The sequence below is a fragment of the Natrix helvetica genome (genome assembly GCF_964273705.1).
Source record: "Natrix helvetica genome assembly, chromosome: 3".
Taxonomy (NCBI): domain Eukaryota; kingdom Metazoa; phylum Chordata; class Lepidosauria; order Squamata; family Natricidae; genus Natrix; species Natrix helvetica.
The window spans coordinates 123,089,523-123,108,395 of record NC_138549.1 but is presented as its reverse complement, the minus strand read 5'-3'; the positions used below and the strand labels follow the sequence as shown (position 1 = coordinate 123,108,395).

Genomic DNA, 18,873 nt, shown 5'->3' with positions numbered 1-18,873 from the left:
TCTGGAGAATCTCTGGATTTCCTCTGTAGATTTCATTGACAGCTCTACCGCCCTGGCTTCATCCAGGGCCGTCTGTAAGTCGAATTCAGGTTTGGTCAGCAGGCGGCGTTGTATACGGGGGTCTCTAACCCCCCCCACAATCTGGTCTGTCAGGGCTTCATCTAAGTCTTTGAATCTACAATGAACAGCTGTGGCTTGTAAAGCAGCCACATAGTCGTTTATTGTCTCTCCCTCAAGCTGAACCCTTCTGTAAAAGGCAAATCTGCGCGTTGTGCTGGACAGCGCTGGGGCGTAATGATTTTTTAACTTGGACATTAAAACGTCCCAGGTCACATCGTGGATGGAGTGCGGGGCAACTAGGGTCTCCGCAAGATTAAACATCTCCGTACTACACAAATTTAGGAAACATGCCTTTTTCCGCTGTTCAGTTAGGTCTGTAAAGCCATTGGCTTCTAAAAAACACTCAAAACGGGAAATATAGGAGCCCCAAGTCTCTGCGGTCGCATTAAAAGTGGCTATTGTGTTCATTGAGGCCATCTCTGAGGTAACTTCTTTCTTTGTCGATTAACCAGAGGCAGTCTTTGTAGGCAAGTGACTTACTCGACCTCTCGTCAAGTGATTCCCTGAGGGAATTCAGCTCTCAGTGACTTAGCTCATAGGTTAGTGACTTTTCACAGCTCTGCCTGGGCTCCACCTGTTAATCCCACCTTCGTCGCCAATGTTCTAGCTGGGAGAACACGGGTGGACAAACGGAGGCGAGCCAGGACTTAACAAATGCTAACAGTTTATTACTAAAAGGTTGACAAATGTAGCACTTCACATTTCACGCGTCTCAGCTAACTGGCAACAGCTGAGCCCTGTTTGACAGCCCTTTTTATAGGCCGTCTGTCAAACAGTCAACCAATCAGCATTGAGCACAGTGCCTCCTAGCGAAACGGATCAGAGGGAAAACTATGATACATAACAGTGCTATAGGTTCGCCATCACGAACCTAGAGAAAATCCCAAAGTGCCTCCTGAAATTACTCTATGCTATCTAATAGAAAGGCTGGCCTCATATGCATCTTACAGAACTCGTCGCAAGGAGTTCTGGAAATGTTGACTACCTGAATCTGGTGCGGCAATTAGCTTTTAATGGTTGTGGCAAGATGGCCCTGATCACTTTCTCACTTGCAACTCCAGTTCTCCAGGCTTCTAGAGCAATATTCATCCCTTGCCCAGTTCAGCATACGGCAGTGTATTTTCAAGCTTGGTAGCTTGAAGATGAATGGACTTCAACTCCCAGAATTTTCAGCCAGCATGCTCGGAATTGAAGTCAACCCATCTTAAAGTTGCCAAGTTTGAGAAATACCAGCATGTGTTGTCTTTAATTAAGTCCCCCCTTCTCTTTCTCTCAGGGGCGGATTGCCAATTTTTTTACTACTGGTTCGGGCGCAGAAGCGTCCAGGCCGGTGGGCAGGGCCTCCCACCGCCACTACTACCAGTTTGCCCGAACCGGGAGTAACCCCTCTCTGCTTTCTTTCTCTAATACAATTTCCTCTGCTTATTAATACAATTTGGTGGGTCTTTTGTGGTTTCCAACTGATGGTAAAGAAGATTTTAATTTGTGGAAAGTTATCTCTGTTGCTTATTATTCTGTTCTGCATATCATATCACACACACAGTGTGTATTTTTCTGTTTATGACATCCTTGTGCTGACAAATATCGGCATAAGAATGATAAAGGATTCAGGTATTGCATTGCCATTAATGTATAATATTTCTCTTATACTGTACCAGTTTCATTTTTAAGTATATGATATTGATGTACAGCCGCAGTTCATTGAAATAAAGTACTCTATTCCTAATACACAGTTCAGTTTCTTCTGTCCATAGAATTTTAACGACATGCAGAAGGGGGAAAGAGGGGAGGGGAGAAACATGCAGATTTATTCTACTCTTGCCATTGTGTTTTAATTTGTTTTAATTTGTTCCCTGCCATTGATGTCCTTAGGATGTGGCCAGAACCGTTAACACTGTGGCCATGAATGGGGGATTCAAAGCACTAAGGTGAAGCTTTGCACTTATTTCCTAGGAACTCTTGAACATTTATATAGTAGTTTTCTTGCAACTGAATGGAAACAGATTGCATTGCTTTCTTATAAGATTTTTAATGTTTGCTTTCCAGCCTGGCTTACAGCCTTGGGACTTCCTAGGGAATGATACTAACCAAATTGGATCCTTTTTTTAAAAGCTTTTTTGAGAGTAGCAAAGTTGGTCAATGTGGCCATCCGTTATTGGCAAAAAGCAAAGCAGAATGTAACTTGTGATCTACTATCAGAAATGAGCTCTTGGCCATTAGTAATAATCTTCAATAAATTCATCAATATTGGACTTAATTATTCATCTTCTGTTTTATTCTGATTGATGTGAAACATCTGCAAAATCATTGACCTAAAACAATTTCAAAATAATTTACATTGTTGAAAGATTTTTCGTTAAAAAGTCAATTGAAAAATACTTAGTAAAACATTTTGATGAAATTAGCAGAGTTTTGCCTGGGATTAAAAACAACTACACTGGTGTGCACATTGGCCAGTCTTGAGGGGATGGCCATTAAAACGTATTTTTCAGTGATGGGTTGCTAATTTTTTTACGACTGGTTCGGGCGCGCTCCTGCGTGCAATGCTCCTGTCCATGCGTAGAAGCTTCTGTGCTTGCACAAAAGCATCCGGCTGGCTGGCCGGAGCCTCCCGCCGCTGCTACTACTGGTTCGCCCGATCCGGGCCATACTGGCACAACCGTCCTCTGGTATCTTTGCTATAAAACTTTGGAGGCAGAAGAGATATCAGAAGTACAGGTAGTCCTTGATTTAGGACCACAATTGAGCCCAACATTTCTGTTGCTTTGTGAAACAGTTGTTAAGTGATTCCCCCCTTTTTATGACCTTTCTTGCCACATTTGTTAAGTGAATCATTGCAGTTGTTAAGATAGTCACATGGTTATTAAGCGAATCTGGCTTCCCCATTGACTTTGCTTGTCAGAAGGTCACAAAAGGAGATCCCATGATGCCAGGATACTACAACTGTCATACATGTGAACCAGTTGTCAAGTGTCCAAATTTTGATCACGTGACCATAGGGATGCTGCAAGGGTCGTAAGTGTGAAAAACAGTCATAGGTCATTTTTTTCTGTGACATAACTTCAAGGAGTCACTTAATGAATTGTAAGCCGAGAACTACCTGTAGACCCATTTGGTTATCAGCTTTGTGAGTGTCCCTTAAAGTCCAGATTTATTTTGACCTTTAATTACAACATTATGTTTTGTTTGTTGTAACCTTTTTATTCAAAGATATAAGGCATGTGAGACCTGTGAGATTGGACTGGCTAGTCATGCCTGCAAGCCATCTTTTCTTTTTGGATTTCAGGCCTGCCACACTTTCTACTGTAGGAAAATTGGAGGGGGGATTATATGGAGTTGGGTGATATGTAGCCATAACAACATTCTTCTTAGAAAGCCAAGATCATCTTTGTCTCTCTGCACAGATCTGGATGGGAAGAATCTGTCTTCTTGGCAGTGGAAGATTGGACCATATGATGAACTTGTGGGTGTTGGGGCAGGATCTTGAACTTTCAACTGGGTGAGGAAAATGGGAAGCTTTCAGATTTGGGTTTTTCCAGATATGCCAACATGCCTCTTAATAAATTGCAACTTTGAGGAACTTCTATCCTTGGAGTGTTACTGGTTTGAGGATGCTATTTGGAACCCTGACACTGGCATATAAACCCAAGTAAATAGGGGAACAATAAATGAATGGTTCCTCATCCAAAAAGTCCCTTGCTCTCATTATGATCCACTTATTTTGGACAAGACTTGCTCTGTTGACCTCTAGATGGCTACACGTCTTTGTACAATGCATTGCTAAAAGGCAATTTGAGGGCTGTTAGCTGTTGCATATATAGCTGTGGGGAAACCTCAAGGCACAGACAGGATAATTGGTTTGGTTTGGTTTTATTGGACTTATATGCCGCCCTTCTCCCAAAGGACTCAGGGCGGCATACAATATAAAAACACATTTAACAAAAGTTTTAAAAAATTAAATAGGCAATCCAATAACCTTCCATTGACAATTTAAATCAAATTTAGGATTAAATTAAAATTAACAATTTAAAATTAATAATTTAATTTATTCTATTCAGGCCAGGCCGGCTTGCTGAAAAAGCCAACTTTTTAGGGCGCGCCGGAAGAACGGGAGGTCAGGGATTATGCAAAGCTCCAGGGCAGCTCATTCCAAAGGGAAGGTGCTCCCATAGAGAAGGCTCTCCCCCTGGAGGTCGCCAGCCTACACTGCCTGGCCAATGGCACCCTGAGGAGGCCAACTCTGTGGGATCATACTGGATGGTGGGAGGCTACCGGTGGCAGTAGACGGTCTCGCAAGTACCCTGGGCCTAAGTCATGGAGCACTTTAAAGATCATAATTAACACCTTGAATCACACCCGGAAAACAACTGGCAACCAGTGCAGGCTGCCTAAAAGGGGTGTAACAGGGGTTACCCCCATGACAACACGCACGGCCGCATTCTGGATCAGCTGGAGCCTCTGGGTGCTCTTCAAGGGCAGCCCCATGTAGAGAGCATTACAGTAGTCTAGGTGAGAAAGGATGAGAGCGTTAGTGACTGTGCATAGGGCATCCCAATCCAGAAAGGGGCACAACGGCCGTAAGATGTTCTTCTAAACTAAGCCGCGTATCCAGGAGGACTCCCAGATTGCATGCCCTCTCTGAGGGGGCTAAAATTTCTCCCCCATCATCAAAGATGGTACATGATGCACAAATCGGGCTGACGGGAACCACAGCCACTCAGTCTTGGAGGGATTAAGCTTGACCCTGTTCGGCCCCACCCAGGTCTGCACAGCCTCCAGGCACTGGAACATCACATCGAGGGCATCGTTGGGGTGGTTTGGAGTAGAGATGAAAAGTTGGGTATCATCAGCGTATTGATGATACCGTACCCTGAAACCACGGATGATCTCACCCAGTGGTTTCATATATATGTTGAACAAGATGGGTGAGAGAACCGACCCCTGGGGCACCCTACAAGTGAGGGACCTCGGGGTCGATCTCTGCCCTCCAGTTAACACGAACTGCGATCGATCCGAGAGGTAGGAGGAGAACCACCACAAAATGGTGCCCCCCACTCCCAACCCCTCGAGTCATCGCAATAGGATACCATGGTCGATGGTATCAAAAGCCACCGAGAGGTGTAATAAGACCAGGAGAGAGGAGCAACCCCTGTCCCGGGCCCGCCAGACATCATCAACCAACACGACCAATGCCGTCTCTGTGCTGTACCCGGGCCTGAAACTCAACTGAAATGGATCCAAGTAGGCAGCTTCGTCCAGGTACTGGGGAAGTTGACATGCTACCACACTCTCAACAACCTTTGCTACAAAGCAGATGTTGGAGACCAGACAATAGTTGGCTAAAGAAGCTGGGTCCAGGGAAGGCTTCTTAAGGAGGGGCCACACCACTGCCTCCTTTAAGGTGGTGGGAAAGGTGATGATGATATTGCCAAGTCTCCAGTTTCCAGAGAAAAAGGGATTTTAAATTAAATTGTTTAGATAATAGTGAATAGACATAATTGAATAGAATTATGTTTACTGAGACACAAGCAGAACATTAAACTGTTGTTTTAATTTTTAGTTAGTCATTCATTTGCTTATTTCTTTGTGTGTTTTCTCCATCATCTCTTAATAGTCCTGAATGCATGAAAGAAGGATTTCAAAAAAACTGCCAGTTGGGTACAAAAGTACCTTTCTTACTTCAGATATCAAATTGCTACAACAAAAACACGTTTTTTATGATCAACCTTGTTTGAAATGTCTCCACTAGATGGCAGCAACACAACTTAAAATTCATCTCTTGTATTGAGCTTGGGCCAATTTGAATTTCTTCCAGAATTTAAATCTTTACAGTAATTTGAAAATCAACAGTAAAATGAGATCCTAATCAAAACAACTCTTTCAAAAGCAAGTTGGATTAAAAACAAGAAAAATGTATACTTATAATGAATCGTCCTACAAATGAGTGAAATGGCAGTGACAAAACTCGGCTAAGTCTGATAATCGGAACAATAAATTGTATCTTATATGTTGCATTTTTAATTTTATTTCAAGTGAATCTACGGCCAAAAGTTAAAGTTGCATGCAACCCAGCAAAAAACCCAAAAACAATAACAAACAAACAAACACACACACATAAACAAACAAACACACACAAAAGAAAAAATACTGAGTAGCAGCTCTCTAAAATATTGCATTGCTGATTTATATACATGTTAAATATTACATAATTTAATATCTATATGTTGTAAATTTCCTTCAGAAGATCAAGGCAGCATACGCAACATTCCTATAACTAGGATAGTGGCTGACTCAAGGTGGCCTGTCGAGTTTCTGTAGCTAAGAATAAACTTAGGTTTAAAGGTGTTATCCACTTTAACCCGTGTGCCATACTGATTTGCTATTCTAGGCAGTTAGGCTTTCAATGGAAGGTTACAATGAAAAAATTCAAGATCCCCAAACTATAAAGAAAGCAAATGAAAGATCAAGACTTTAAAGAAGGTGGCTAAATGGAAATTTATTATCCATGAAGCAGTGTACAGAATTAGAATTTAGGATAAAGCAGCTGGTGGCATTGTCATATTGTCTACTAGTTTATTTGAATTTGATTTTTTTTTAAATGTGCTGGGGAGTGTTAAAATTATTTGTAGAGGAAAGCATGGGAAGAAAATTGTGCATTTTAATATTTTATTTAATCCTATATGGGTGTTAGATACTTGCTCTAACTACAGTGGTTTCCACCAAGGTCCTCTGTTCCGGCAGGAACAGAGGTTAATCCTATTGGTCGAAGGGCCTGACAGCTCCCTATAAAAGGGCTGCTGTCAGACTCAACCTTCGCTGGATTGTTCTCACTTGTTGTACTTAATAAAGAGCTGTTGTTACTGTTAAGCATGTGTGCGCCTATCCATTACCCAATCTAACACTGGCGACGAGGGTGGGATTGGAAGGCAACTAGGCGAACTGAACAGAGCGTAGCAATCCAGCAAGTACATCCAGCCTGGAGTTCAGTGCGGCTTCGAGCAGCCATTTTTGAGTGGCAAACTCAAAACGCCCTCGGAACACAAATTGGCAATGCACGCCCAGCTGACTCCGTATGACCCAGTCACCGAGCACTGGGACTCATACATGCTACGATTTGACTGCTTTCTTGAGGCAAACGACCTCATGGGCCTTCCTGAAGGCCGCAAGAAGAACACGTTCCTCGGGTATTGTGGCCGGGAAGTGTTCGAGATGGCGAAAGACCTCTCTGAGCGAACACTGCTACAATCAGTCACCTGGTCCGTGCTTTAGCAGACGCTAAGGACCCACTATGCGCCCAAGCCGTCCAGGTCCCGTTCACCGGCATGAATTTAACATCAGAAACCAGAAGGAGGGTGAATCAATTAATGAGTACATTGCGGCGCTCCGCAAGGCCGCAGCATACTGCGAATTCCGAGACTTGGACGAGCTGATTCTGGACTGCATAATTTGCGGCGTACAGGACATTAACCTACAGAGGAGGTTACTCCTAAATCTAACCTCACTCTGCAGATCACCTTGGATGAAGCCAGGACGTCTGAATTAGCCGTCAAATCTACTGAGACTCTGCAGCGCCAAAGCGCTTCACAAGATGCATGAAAGAGTACATGCGTACATCGCGAGGCTGCAGAGCCCAAGAGCTCAGAAGGCGAAGATTACAGCTGCCGCATGTGCAGTAGCTGCGCCCAGCCGGTGCGCAAATTCAAACATCTCCCACCTTGTGCTAGCTGCAGAGGAGACCATGCCAGATTGGCTGGCCATTTCCGCAACGCAACTTGCCAGCGCTGCGAGCAAAAGGGGCACATCGCCAAGGTGTGCTGGAGCGAATTCCCTGCCACTGCCTGGCAGCCTAGAAGCTCACCAAACTGCCAACAGAGGCCCAGCCAAGGGACCTGGCAGAAGCCACCACGGTACTCAGAGGGCGACAATAGAGTCACCCACCACATGTCAATCGGCCAAGTCTGCACCAGGCGGCCAAAAAAACTGAAGGTCACAGTCCTCATTGAGAACTCTCCATGTGAGATGGAGATCGACACCGGGTCATCGCTGACCATCATACCGTGGTCTACCCTAAAGCAGGCTATCCCTAGCCTAAAGAAGCAGCATCTTCGCACTCCTGAGATCTGCCTACGCGATTACCAGGGAAACCGGGTCCCCATCGTGGGCCAAGGCACCTTCCAGGTGAAGTTCAAGCAGTTCAGCAGGAAACTCCCAGTGACAGTGGTCAGCGGCAACCTGCAGAGCCTCCTAGGGCTAGATTGGTTCCAAGCCCTGGGACTAGAGGTGACCAGTATCAACGCCTTGAAAGACGATGGTGCTGAAGCCATCTTTAAGGAGTTTGGGGACGTCTTCGGCACTGGTCTGGGTAAGTATGTGGGGACTCCAATCTCTTTTAATTTGGACCCCAACATAGCCCCCTTAAGGCTAAAACCCAGGAGAGTACCTTTTGCTCTCTGTCCCAAAATTGACAGGGAAATTGACAAGCTCATAGGCCAGGGAATCCTAGAGCCAGTCAATCAGGATGCTGGGAGACCCCTATAGTGACACCTGTCAAATCTGATGGGTCTGTCCGTATCTGCGTGGACTACAAATGCACAATAAATAAAGCGCTAGAACAAAGCGCCTACCCTGTACCCATTGTACAGCACCTCCTTCATTCATTAGGCCCCGGAAATGTTTTTGCTAAATTGGACATGGTGCAGGCATACCAACAATTGCCTGTAGATGGCGCTACAGTGGAGGCCCAAACCATTGTGATGCACAGGGGTGCATTCAAATGTCATCGCCTGCAATTCAGCGTTAGTATTGTCTCTGGACTGTTCCAAAGCGTCATGGAACGGCTTTTGCAGGGGATTCCAGGAGTCGTCCCCTATTTTGACGACATCTTGGTATCGGCTGCAAACAAAGCGCAACTTTGAAAACGTGTACGAACAGTTTTGGCTCGAATTAGAGACAAAGGCCTCCGTCTCAAAAAAGAGAAATGCCAAATTAACCTGCCAAGGGTTGAATTCTTAGGGTACCTAATCGATGGCTCTGGGATTCACCCGACCACATAAAAAATCAAAGCAATTCAGGACGCCCCCACACCTCGCAATCAAACAGAGCTGCAGGCATTCCTCGGGCTCCTTAATTTCTACAGCATCTCTCTGAAACAGAAAGCCACCATTGCTGAGCCCTTACACCATATCCTGGCGAAGAACGCGAAGTGGTCCTGGGGCAAAGCTGAGGCTGCTGCATTTGCTGCGGTAAAACGATTCCTGTCGGCGGATTCCTTCCTGGTACAGTACAGCAAGACCCTGCCGTTGGTACTGACCTGCGACGCTTCCCCATTCGGTGTCGACACCATCCTCAGCCACTGCATGCCCAGCGGAACAGAAGCCCCTATTGCATTTTATTCCAGGACCTTGTCTGCCGTAGAGTGGAACTACAGCCAGCTAGACCGTGAGGCTTTGGCTGCAGTGGCTGGAGTAAAGAGGTTCCATGATTATCTATATGGCTGAGACTTCGAACTGGTTATGGACCACAAGCTGTTGTTGGGCTTACTAGCTGGGGACCGACCTACCCTAGTGTCATTATCATCCCGCATGACCAGATGGACCATTTTCCTAGCTGCCTACTCCTACTGTCTCATCCACCTACCAGGCTCCACTTTGGGGCACGCTGACGCGCTCAGCTGCTGCCCACTGCCTGAACTTCTCGCTGACCCTACTCCGGAGACGCCAGTCCTCCTCATTGACTGCCTGGAGACTGGGCCTGTCTCGTCCAGTGATGTTGCCTGTCACTCTGCAAAGGACTCCACCATCAAGCAAATTTTGAACTGGGTGTGGAGGGGTTGGCCCAAGAGGCCTGTTGGGGCTGATTTCAAAATGTATTTTGCCAAACATGATGAGTTATCGGTTGTAAATGGCTGTCTACTTTGGGGGGACCACCCAAACTGCGCATTGCAGGATTAGAGGCTTTACATGTAGGGCATCCTGGAATTGTCAGGATGAAGTCTTTGGCTAGGAGTTACGTATGGTGGCCTAACATGGACAGGGAGATTGAAGAATGGGTGGCTACTTGCACACCGTGCCAGGAGTCCAGATCAGCTCCCCCAGAGGCGCTCGCTAAGGAGTGGGAGCGACCTCAAGCACCATGGTCTAGGGTGCACATTCACTTTGCTGGCCCAGTTCATTGCCAGACATTTCTCATAGTTGTGGACGCCTACTCGAAATGGTTAGAGGTAATCCTGATGACCTTCACTATGGCAGAAGCGGTCATCAAAGTGCTACGGAAACTTTTCTCCACACATGGCCTGCCTAACGTTTTGGTCTCTGACAATGGGCCCCAATTCATGGCCATGCAATTTGAGACCTTCCTAGCAGCTCAGGGAATCAGGCATGCCCTGGTCGCGCCATTCCATCCGGCCTCCAATTGTCAGGCAGAGAGAATGGTGAGATCTGCAAAAGAGGCCCTCTCTAGGATGGGCCAGGAAAATTGGCAAGCATGGGTCGACCACTATTTGCTAATTCAGCGCATCACACCCAGTGCCACTACAGGGAGAAGCCCCTCCAATCTTCTCATGGGTTGCCGGCTAAGGTCTCACTTAGACCGGCTACACCCCAATTATTCTGCCTCATTGCCCCCAGACTCCACAAGCATGATTCGGACATTTAGCACTGAGGATTTGGTATACGTCCACAACTACGCTGGGAGAACTCTGTGGATTCCTGCCACAATGATAAGCATCACCGGCCCTCGCTCTTACCTCCTAGAGCTCGAGGACGGTAGGAATTGGAGAAGGCATATTGACCAACTCTGTGGCCGCCTCTCCAACTCCACTCTTAGACAACCAGAGGTAACTCCTGCACGAGTTAGCCAAAGCCCTACCCAAACAGAGCAAACACTCACTCCTTCCACGGCCAGCTCAAGCCCGAGGGTACCGGGAAACCTATCTCATTTTGTTGCAGGCCCGCAGGAAGCTCCGAGCAAACCGGCTCTAGAAGCTTCAGTTGCAGCCTGTGAAAGGTTCCAGGAGCTTCCACCAAGCGGAGCTGCGGAGTAAATAGTCTGTCCGACCTGTCCAAGGAAACCCCTCCTACTGAACTGCGCAGGTCAGGCAGAGCTACCCAAAAGCCCGCCTACCGGTGTGACTACATAACTAGTAGGATTGTTCCATCCAAGAGGGGAGGGGTGTTAGATACTTGCTCTAACTTCAATGGTTTTCATCAAGGTCCTCTGTTCCGGTGGGAACAGAGATTTAATCCTATTGGTTGAAGGGTTTGACAGCTTCCTATAAAAGGGCTGCTATCAGACTGAACCTTCGCTGGATTGTTCTCACTTGTTGTACTTAATAAAGAGCTGTTGTTACCGTTAAGCCTGTGTGTGCTTATCCATTACCCAATCTAACAATGGTAGAAGATGGAAGGATATGGGATTGATTGATCAAAAGCTTTTTATTTCTAAAAACAGCTAGAAGCTACCTCTGACTCATTATTTTGGTTGCTTTCAAAATGTTGAGAGAGCAAAGCCATTTATTTAATTTGTCACTCATACAAGATAAACATGAATAAGAACACAGGAAATGGGTACAAATAAATGATATTTTTTTTCTTCTGTTTTGCACTCATGATCTTAAATGAACATGGCTTTCTTAGCTTTTCTCTGTGCATTGGGATACAGTGAAGTTCTGGACTTCTGGATATTTTTGAGTTTTGCCACTCATCTGAAAAAGCATTTACTTCTTGAAGTTACTTTGCCTTTGTTACTTCCACTTGCCTTCCATCTATCAGCCTTGCTGGATACTAGCAACTTACTCTCAGTTAAGCGGGTGGACACAGGACTCACCGACTTAATAGTTTGCCTAAACCTCATTTTCTGGAGACAGGAAGCTACAATGCCGTTTGTGGTTCAGTGCATGGTGGGCAGAAAATAGCTGCCAGCTTAAGGGCTCATTATTGCAAGGATGGGTAGAACAGAATAGAAAAGAATAGAATTGGAAGGGACCTTGGAGGTCTTCTAGTCTAACCCCCTGCTTGGCAGGAAACAGTATCTCGGGTATCTCGATAGTGCTGTATGCACGACTGATTAAAAAGTAAAAGGACTTTTCCTTTGCCTGTTAGGAAAGAAAAAGTCTTTTTTACTTTTTAATCAGTCGCGCTTTGAGGACAGGGCAGGACCGGGAGCTACTGCGGCGAATGTGCCGCTGCGAATTCGAAGCCACGCTCCGCCCGACTCCGGAAGCAGGAAGCCCGGAGTGCCGCGGCTAGACTCGCTCGGAGGGGCCTCTCGGGTCCATGTTGAATCCAGGAGACTCGACCCGCCGGTGCGGTTCATGGGGTGAGGAGGCGTTCGCGCTGTCGACGAGCGGAAGAGTCACCGCCAGGCTTGGACCGAGGGTGTCGCTGGGGTGGGGAGTGATACATGCGGATTGCGTCTCTTGGGGGGAGATCCTGCTGGAGGGGATGGGGGGGGGGGGGGAGATCCGCGCCGAGGGGGGGCGAGAATCAAGTCGCCGGACCAGCGCGAGGCCATGAGTTCGGCGGTGGGCGTGTTTGAAAGGGCAACTCGAATGGCTTTTGGGCTGCTTGCCTTGTGGCCAAATGAATTATAGGGCAGCCTGCAAGCCCCGCATACGCGCTTAGTGGGAATGAGCAGCAGACACGTTTCAAGATTGCTCTTCGTTACCATAGAAAGCAAAAGGGGGCCAGGTGGGATGGAGAAACACAAGCTCCCTTTTTTACGATTGACTCCCAGTAGGGTGACTTGTAAGTTCTCAGAAAGGATGGCCGTAAATTCATGTGTGAGGCTTCTGACATGGTGTATTTCCATGCTAGACATTCGAAACGTGCTTTGAAAGATGGGGATGATTTTGTTTTTGAACAGTGTCATGTAATTGGAGAAAGTCCTAAACCATTAGGTAGCTAGTGGAAATTATGCAGTTGAATTTTACAAGGCTTTCCCCTTACGTGATGTTTCTTAGCACTAGGATGGATGGATGGGTGGATGGATTGACAGACAGGTGCATAGATAATTTTTTTAAAATAAAGTACTACCTTTAATATGTACCATACTTAAATTCTTGATCCTGATGTTAACTTATTTAAGTTAGTGTATTCAGATAGTACAGTACGACAGTATGTTTCAGGACTCCAGCAAAGAACATTATGGTAACATGGATTTATTGTAATCTATGGATTATACCTCAGTATAATTCTTCTCTATAAAGTTTTGCTGGACCTTTTGACAGTAGCTTGTAATATATGAAATAGCACTGAATAGCTTGTTGACATTTTGAACATATTTAACATAATCAAAAACTTATGAGCATCAATAGCAGCTGACATTAAAAAAAATCTGGCAGTGAGAACCCTTTTTCCTAATTTTGACAAGGGGTCAGTGTAGTCCAGCAGTGTGTGTATGTGTGTGTGTATGTGTATACACTTATTCTGTACTATTTTCCACAAGAGTAAGGTTCTACATTTAGGCAACAAAAATGGAATGCACAGGTACAGTATAGATGATACCTTGCTCAGTAGTAGTAACTGTGAGAGGGATCTTGGAGTCCTAGTGGACAACCATTTAAATATGAGCCAGCAGTGTGCAGCAGCTGCCAAAAAAGCCAACACAGTTCTAGGCTGCATTAACAGAGGGATAGAATCAAGATCACGTGAAGTGTTAATACCACTTTATAATGCCTTGGTAAGGCCACACTTGGAATACTGCATTCAGTTCTGGTCGCCACGATGTAAAAAAGATGTGGAGACTCTAGAAAGAGTGCAGAGAAGAGCAACAAAGATGATTAGGGGACTGGAGACTAAAACATATGAAGAACGGTTGCAGGAACTGGGTATGTTTAGCTTAAGAGAAAGAAGGACTAGGGGAGACATGATAGCATTGTTCCAATATCTCAGGGAGTGCCACAAAGAAGAGGAAGTCAAACTATTCTCCAAGGCACCTGAGGGTAGAACAAGAAGCAATGGGTGGAAACTAATCAAGGAGAGAAGCAACTTAGAACTGAGGAGAAATTTCCTGACAGTTATAACAATTAATCAGTGGAACAGCTTGCCTCCAGAAGTTATGAATGCCCCAACACTGGAAGTCTTTAAGAAGATGTTGGCTAGCTATTTGTCTGAAACAGTATAGGGTTCCCTGCCTAGGCAGGGGGTTGGACTAGAAGACCTCCAAGTTCCCTTCCAACTCTACTATTGTATTGTATTGTAAGGAGCAGTTGAGCCTGAGTTTTATTGTGAAATAAGCAGACAGTGTAATATTAAATGCTCTAAGTATGTCTTCTAAGATCTATATCTGTCAAAGGGAGTTGTTATCTAAAGCATTTCAGTTCTCACTGCTGAATTTCAGGAACAGTAGACATGTATGTGAATGATTTTGGCTGGTTTTAGGACACATGTGAGTGACCTGGAATTACAAGATAGCAATTCAACAAATAGTGAATAGAGTCTAAAACCCTGGGACACCTGACTATCCTGACACTGAAATCCAGCCGTGGAGTTTTCATTCATCTTTGGGTTTTAAGTGTGGGAATAGGAGCGCAGTCCTCAGGGAGGCAAAGCATTCCTATGCCCTCTGTGGGACCTGATGATAACTCAATTGTATCTCTAGTCCAAAAGCAATTGTCTCCTCCTACGTACACTTATTTTTTATTCCCCTGCCATATCTGAAACACTTTTCAGAGTTCGATACATTTGTACTGTAAGTGATGCTTGAATATATATCCACATAGAATGTTGCTCCTGTTGTGATGTTTTTCCCTCAGAAAACAATCACAATTGCACGAGTCATGTCTACGTTATTTGATACCCATAAATGGCACATTTCTTAAACGAAGAAAATATTGTATTAATGCATTTTGTAAAAGTAAATAGAGGGACACGGTGGCTCAGTGGCTAAGACGCTGAGCTTGCCGATTAGAAAGGTCGGCAGTACGGCGGTTTGAATCCCTAGTGCTGCGTAATGGGGTGAGCTCCCGTTACTTGTCCCAGCTTCTGCCAACCGAGCAGTTTGAAAGCATGTAAAAATGCATGTAGAAAAATAAGGACCACCTTTGTTGGGAAGGTAACAGCATTCCTTGTTCCTTTGGCGTTTAGTCATGCCGGCCACATGACCACGGAGATATCTTCGGACAGCGCTGGCTCTTCGGCTTTGAAACAGAGATGAGCACCGCCCCCTAGAGTCAGGAACAACTAGCACATATGTGTGAGGGAAACCTTTACATTTACCTAAAAGTAAATAGAACTTGACGAAAGCAGGTGGAATTCTACTCCTCTGTGCATTTCCCTTTCGCTGGGAATTATGCTGGTGCTGATTATTTGTAAAAATACTTGGTGCAATTGGGGATAGATATCTACTCAGCATCATATGGGTAACAGAAGGTTAGAAGATTAAAACAATGATGAAAACATTATTTTCAAATAATAATGTGGCATATATTAGCATAGTGTTCCCTCCTATTGATCTCCAGACACTTTTAGTCTTTTTCCATTCAGAGAAATAATGTTATTTTATTCCAGTGGGTGACTGCATGACGTTATTGGACACCAGGACCTTGAAGAGTCCTTTAAGAAGGATTTAATGTTCTAAATATTTTCTCTTCTCAGAAAACATGTTATCAGATTTTCTGTTGTGCAAGTATGGTCTGCTCTTGGTATTATATTGCTGAGTACCATAAATAGAGCAGTATCTCATGGTAAAAGAAACAGTGACTGAGTTTTAGTAAATGGCACTTTATTGGAAACATTTTATGTATAATATTGAGACATTTTCTTCATTTTCATGGTTTGAGTATTCATTGACTAGAGATAGTGTGGTACATATCTGTGTCTGTTAAGTTGCAAACACACTACCCTTTGCTTTTGCAATAGTGAAATAGCTTTGCATTCTGAAATTCTGACTCCTACATTTCATCATTTCTTTATTGTGTTTGATAAAGTAGGACAACATCCCATTTCTGTTCTTTATCAACTATTATTCATAGGCATGAAATAGCTGCAGTACCTCTCCAGAAACTTTAAGAGAGTTACAGCAATTCTTGATCTGCCAATTCTGTTTAGTATAAACAAAAGAGAACACATAATTGTTGGTTGATAGTATCTGTTTGTGGTTTACTGAGTTGGATAAAATGATTTTATTCGAAGAATCTGAATGCTGAGGCCTTGATTCCATTAATTATATGTTTGAATGAACTAGGCTTGCTACTCGCACAGCCAGATTGGCAGGCGTGCTAGAAAAAAACCCACTGTCTTTTTCTGTCACCTTCCCTGAGGCATTGGAATAGTTTCTTCTTAATTGTGTTGAATTTTCCCTAATAGGATCTTTCATCAGAGGACATGGAGCTTTCGACTAGTGAACTCAGCATTTATGATAAACTTTCAGAGACTATTGACTTGGTGAGACAGACAGGTTACCAATGTGGTATGTCTGAAAAGGCCATTGAGAAATTCATCAAACAACTCTTAGAAAAAAATGAGCCACAAAGGGGACCCCCGCGCTTTCCTCTATTAATGGTTCTCTATAAGGTAATACAGTTTTGGATTCTCTATGTTCTTGTAGAAAGTGCACAGGTGGTCCTTGGCTTATGACCACAATTGGGCCCAGAATTTATGTTGCTAAGTGAGTTTTGCTCCATTTTGTAACTTTTCTTGCCAGGTTTGTTAAATGAATCACTGATGTTGTTAAATGAATAACACTTTTGTTAAGTCAGGGGTGTCCAAACTTGGGAAGCTTAAGACTTGTGGACTTCAACTCCCAGAATTCCCCAGCCAGCCATGCTGGCTGGGGAATCCTGGGAGTTGAAGTCCACAAGTCTTAAGCTTCCCAAGTTTGGACACCCCTGTGTTAAGTGAATCTGGCTTCCCCCTTGACTTTGCTTGTCAGAAAATCGCAAAAGATGGTCACATGACCCCAGGACACTGCAACTGTCATAAATATGAACCAGTTGCCAAGCATCCAAATGTAAATCACATGACCATGGAGATGCTACAGTGGTCATAAGTATGACAAAGGGTCACAGGTCACTTTTTTCGGTGACGTAACTTTGCACGGTTCCTAAACGAACTGTTGTAAGTTGAGGACTTACCTGTACTGCAATTTGAAATCTCCGCAGGATAAAATGTCTGTAGATCTGATTAGATCCATGGTTAACAAATTTTAAGGTATAATGATGTTAATTTGTACAATCGTTCTTTTTTTGGGTCAATAAAACTAATGATTTCATTCGTGTTAGGATTGGATCAGAAATAAAAAAAATATTACTTGTTTTTATTAGTGACTTGTTAATATCAGAGACTATCGCAAAAGTTGCAAAACTACTGTGGGTTTCATAGGCAACATGAGGAGCAAAAGCAAAGTTGTGTTTTGATACACAATATGCTCCTGCCATTGAAGCTTGCAGTCAACTTGCCAAGACAAATCTGGGTGGTAAACCAAAGTGAGCTTTTGGCAGTGATCCCACTTTGCTTGCTGACCCCACTGATCAGGTTTGAAGATAAACAAGGCAACAAACCAAGTGACCCTCCTCCCATAATGACCCCTGGGGACCCCTGACCCCACAGTTCGAGAATCTCTCGGATAAAAATTTACATCAATAGTCATTTGTGCTAGCATGCTTATTGTATGGGACTAATGTTAGATGGAATTAGTAATACTAATAATCTTATTCTTCTTTTCTCTTGCAGGGATTGGTTACCCTGGGCGTAGTTTTACTAACAGCATACTTCATGATCCAGCCATATACGCTTTCACCATCTGAAAACACACTCACCAAAAGCCATCCATTGGGTTCCCTCTTTCATCATATCCGGTTGCTGCCATTACCCATTACCAAGAAATACATGCTGGAGAGTAAGGAAATTATCTAAGCATTTATTTCATCATTAAATTAAAACAGCTGGGTGCTTAACGTATGATCACTGCAGATGACATAAATAAACATTGCTATTCAGTTCTTTATTTATAAAATAACACTGCTTTCTGCTTTTTGTAAAGTAAGCAATATCTTGGTTCCACTCTTATTTTTATAACAAAACTTGCTCTAGTGGCTGTATGGCAATCTATTAAGGTATTTTCCTTATGCTAAAACTATTTTCTGGCTGATCTTAAAAGGCTCATTTTGAAGATTTATACATTTAAGTGCATTGACTCATTGGTCAGTAACTAGATTAATTCAGTTCTGCATTTTTGAAGAATGAAACCCATCAATGAAAACTTGTATAATGAATTTGTATCCCTCAAAATCTATGCAGAATTACACATGCCATTTCCGGTCCAGTTTATACAAGATGTTTTAGAAAAGGCATAATTTTCAAAAGGTTAAATTTCTAATATTTTGTACTCAGGCTTTATTTATTCAAAGACTTGGAAGACCTGATTTGGCAATTATTTTATTTCCCACTTTTCCTGTAATCTTCTGCTGCTCTCTAGCCTACTTCAAAGCACAATTCCTACTTTTTTCCCTCTGATGGGTGTCATTATGATTGAGAAACAAGCAATAGCAGCTTTTCACAAAATGTTTTACTCATTAAATAAAAAAAAATACTTTGGCATGTCTGCTCACAGCTTTAACGAACAGAAGAAAAATAAATTAATTTTCCTAGCAATTTTATCAAGCTTTCAAGTGCTGGAAAACATTCTTGTTTTTATACATATGGGCAAATTATATGATCATGTTGTAACCTCATTGTACTACTGTTTATTAATACGTATATACAGGTTAATCTTGGAGAGCTGGTACGACATTTACCACTTGGCAAAATTTTGTTT

The 18,873-nt window shown here is 43.7% G+C and overlaps 1 protein-coding gene across 3 annotated transcripts in view; it reads left to right on the top strand.

Moving 5' to 3' along the window:
* Positions 1–12,326: 12,326 nt before the first annotated feature.
* The window catches only part of LOC309389901 (bombesin receptor-activated protein C6orf89 homolog), a 31,341-nt gene continuing 24,794 nt past the window's right edge, over positions 12,327–18,873 (top strand). Inside the window, exons 1-4 of one of the 3 annotated variants that reach the window (XM_081948822.1) lie at positions 12,379–12,494; positions 15,204–15,310; positions 16,425–16,631; positions 17,790–17,955. In XM_081948822.1, the coding sequence (XP_081804948.1) occupies positions 16,443–16,631; positions 17,790–17,955 (355 nt within the window). In that variant the 5' untranslated portion in view covers positions 12,379–12,494; positions 15,204–15,310; positions 16,425–16,442. Of the gene's footprint in view, positions 12,495–15,203; positions 15,311–16,424; positions 16,632–17,789; positions 17,956–18,873 lie in introns of all 3 variants that reach the window. The other 2 variants (XM_081948821.1, XM_081948820.1) reach the window with 2 other exon arrangements.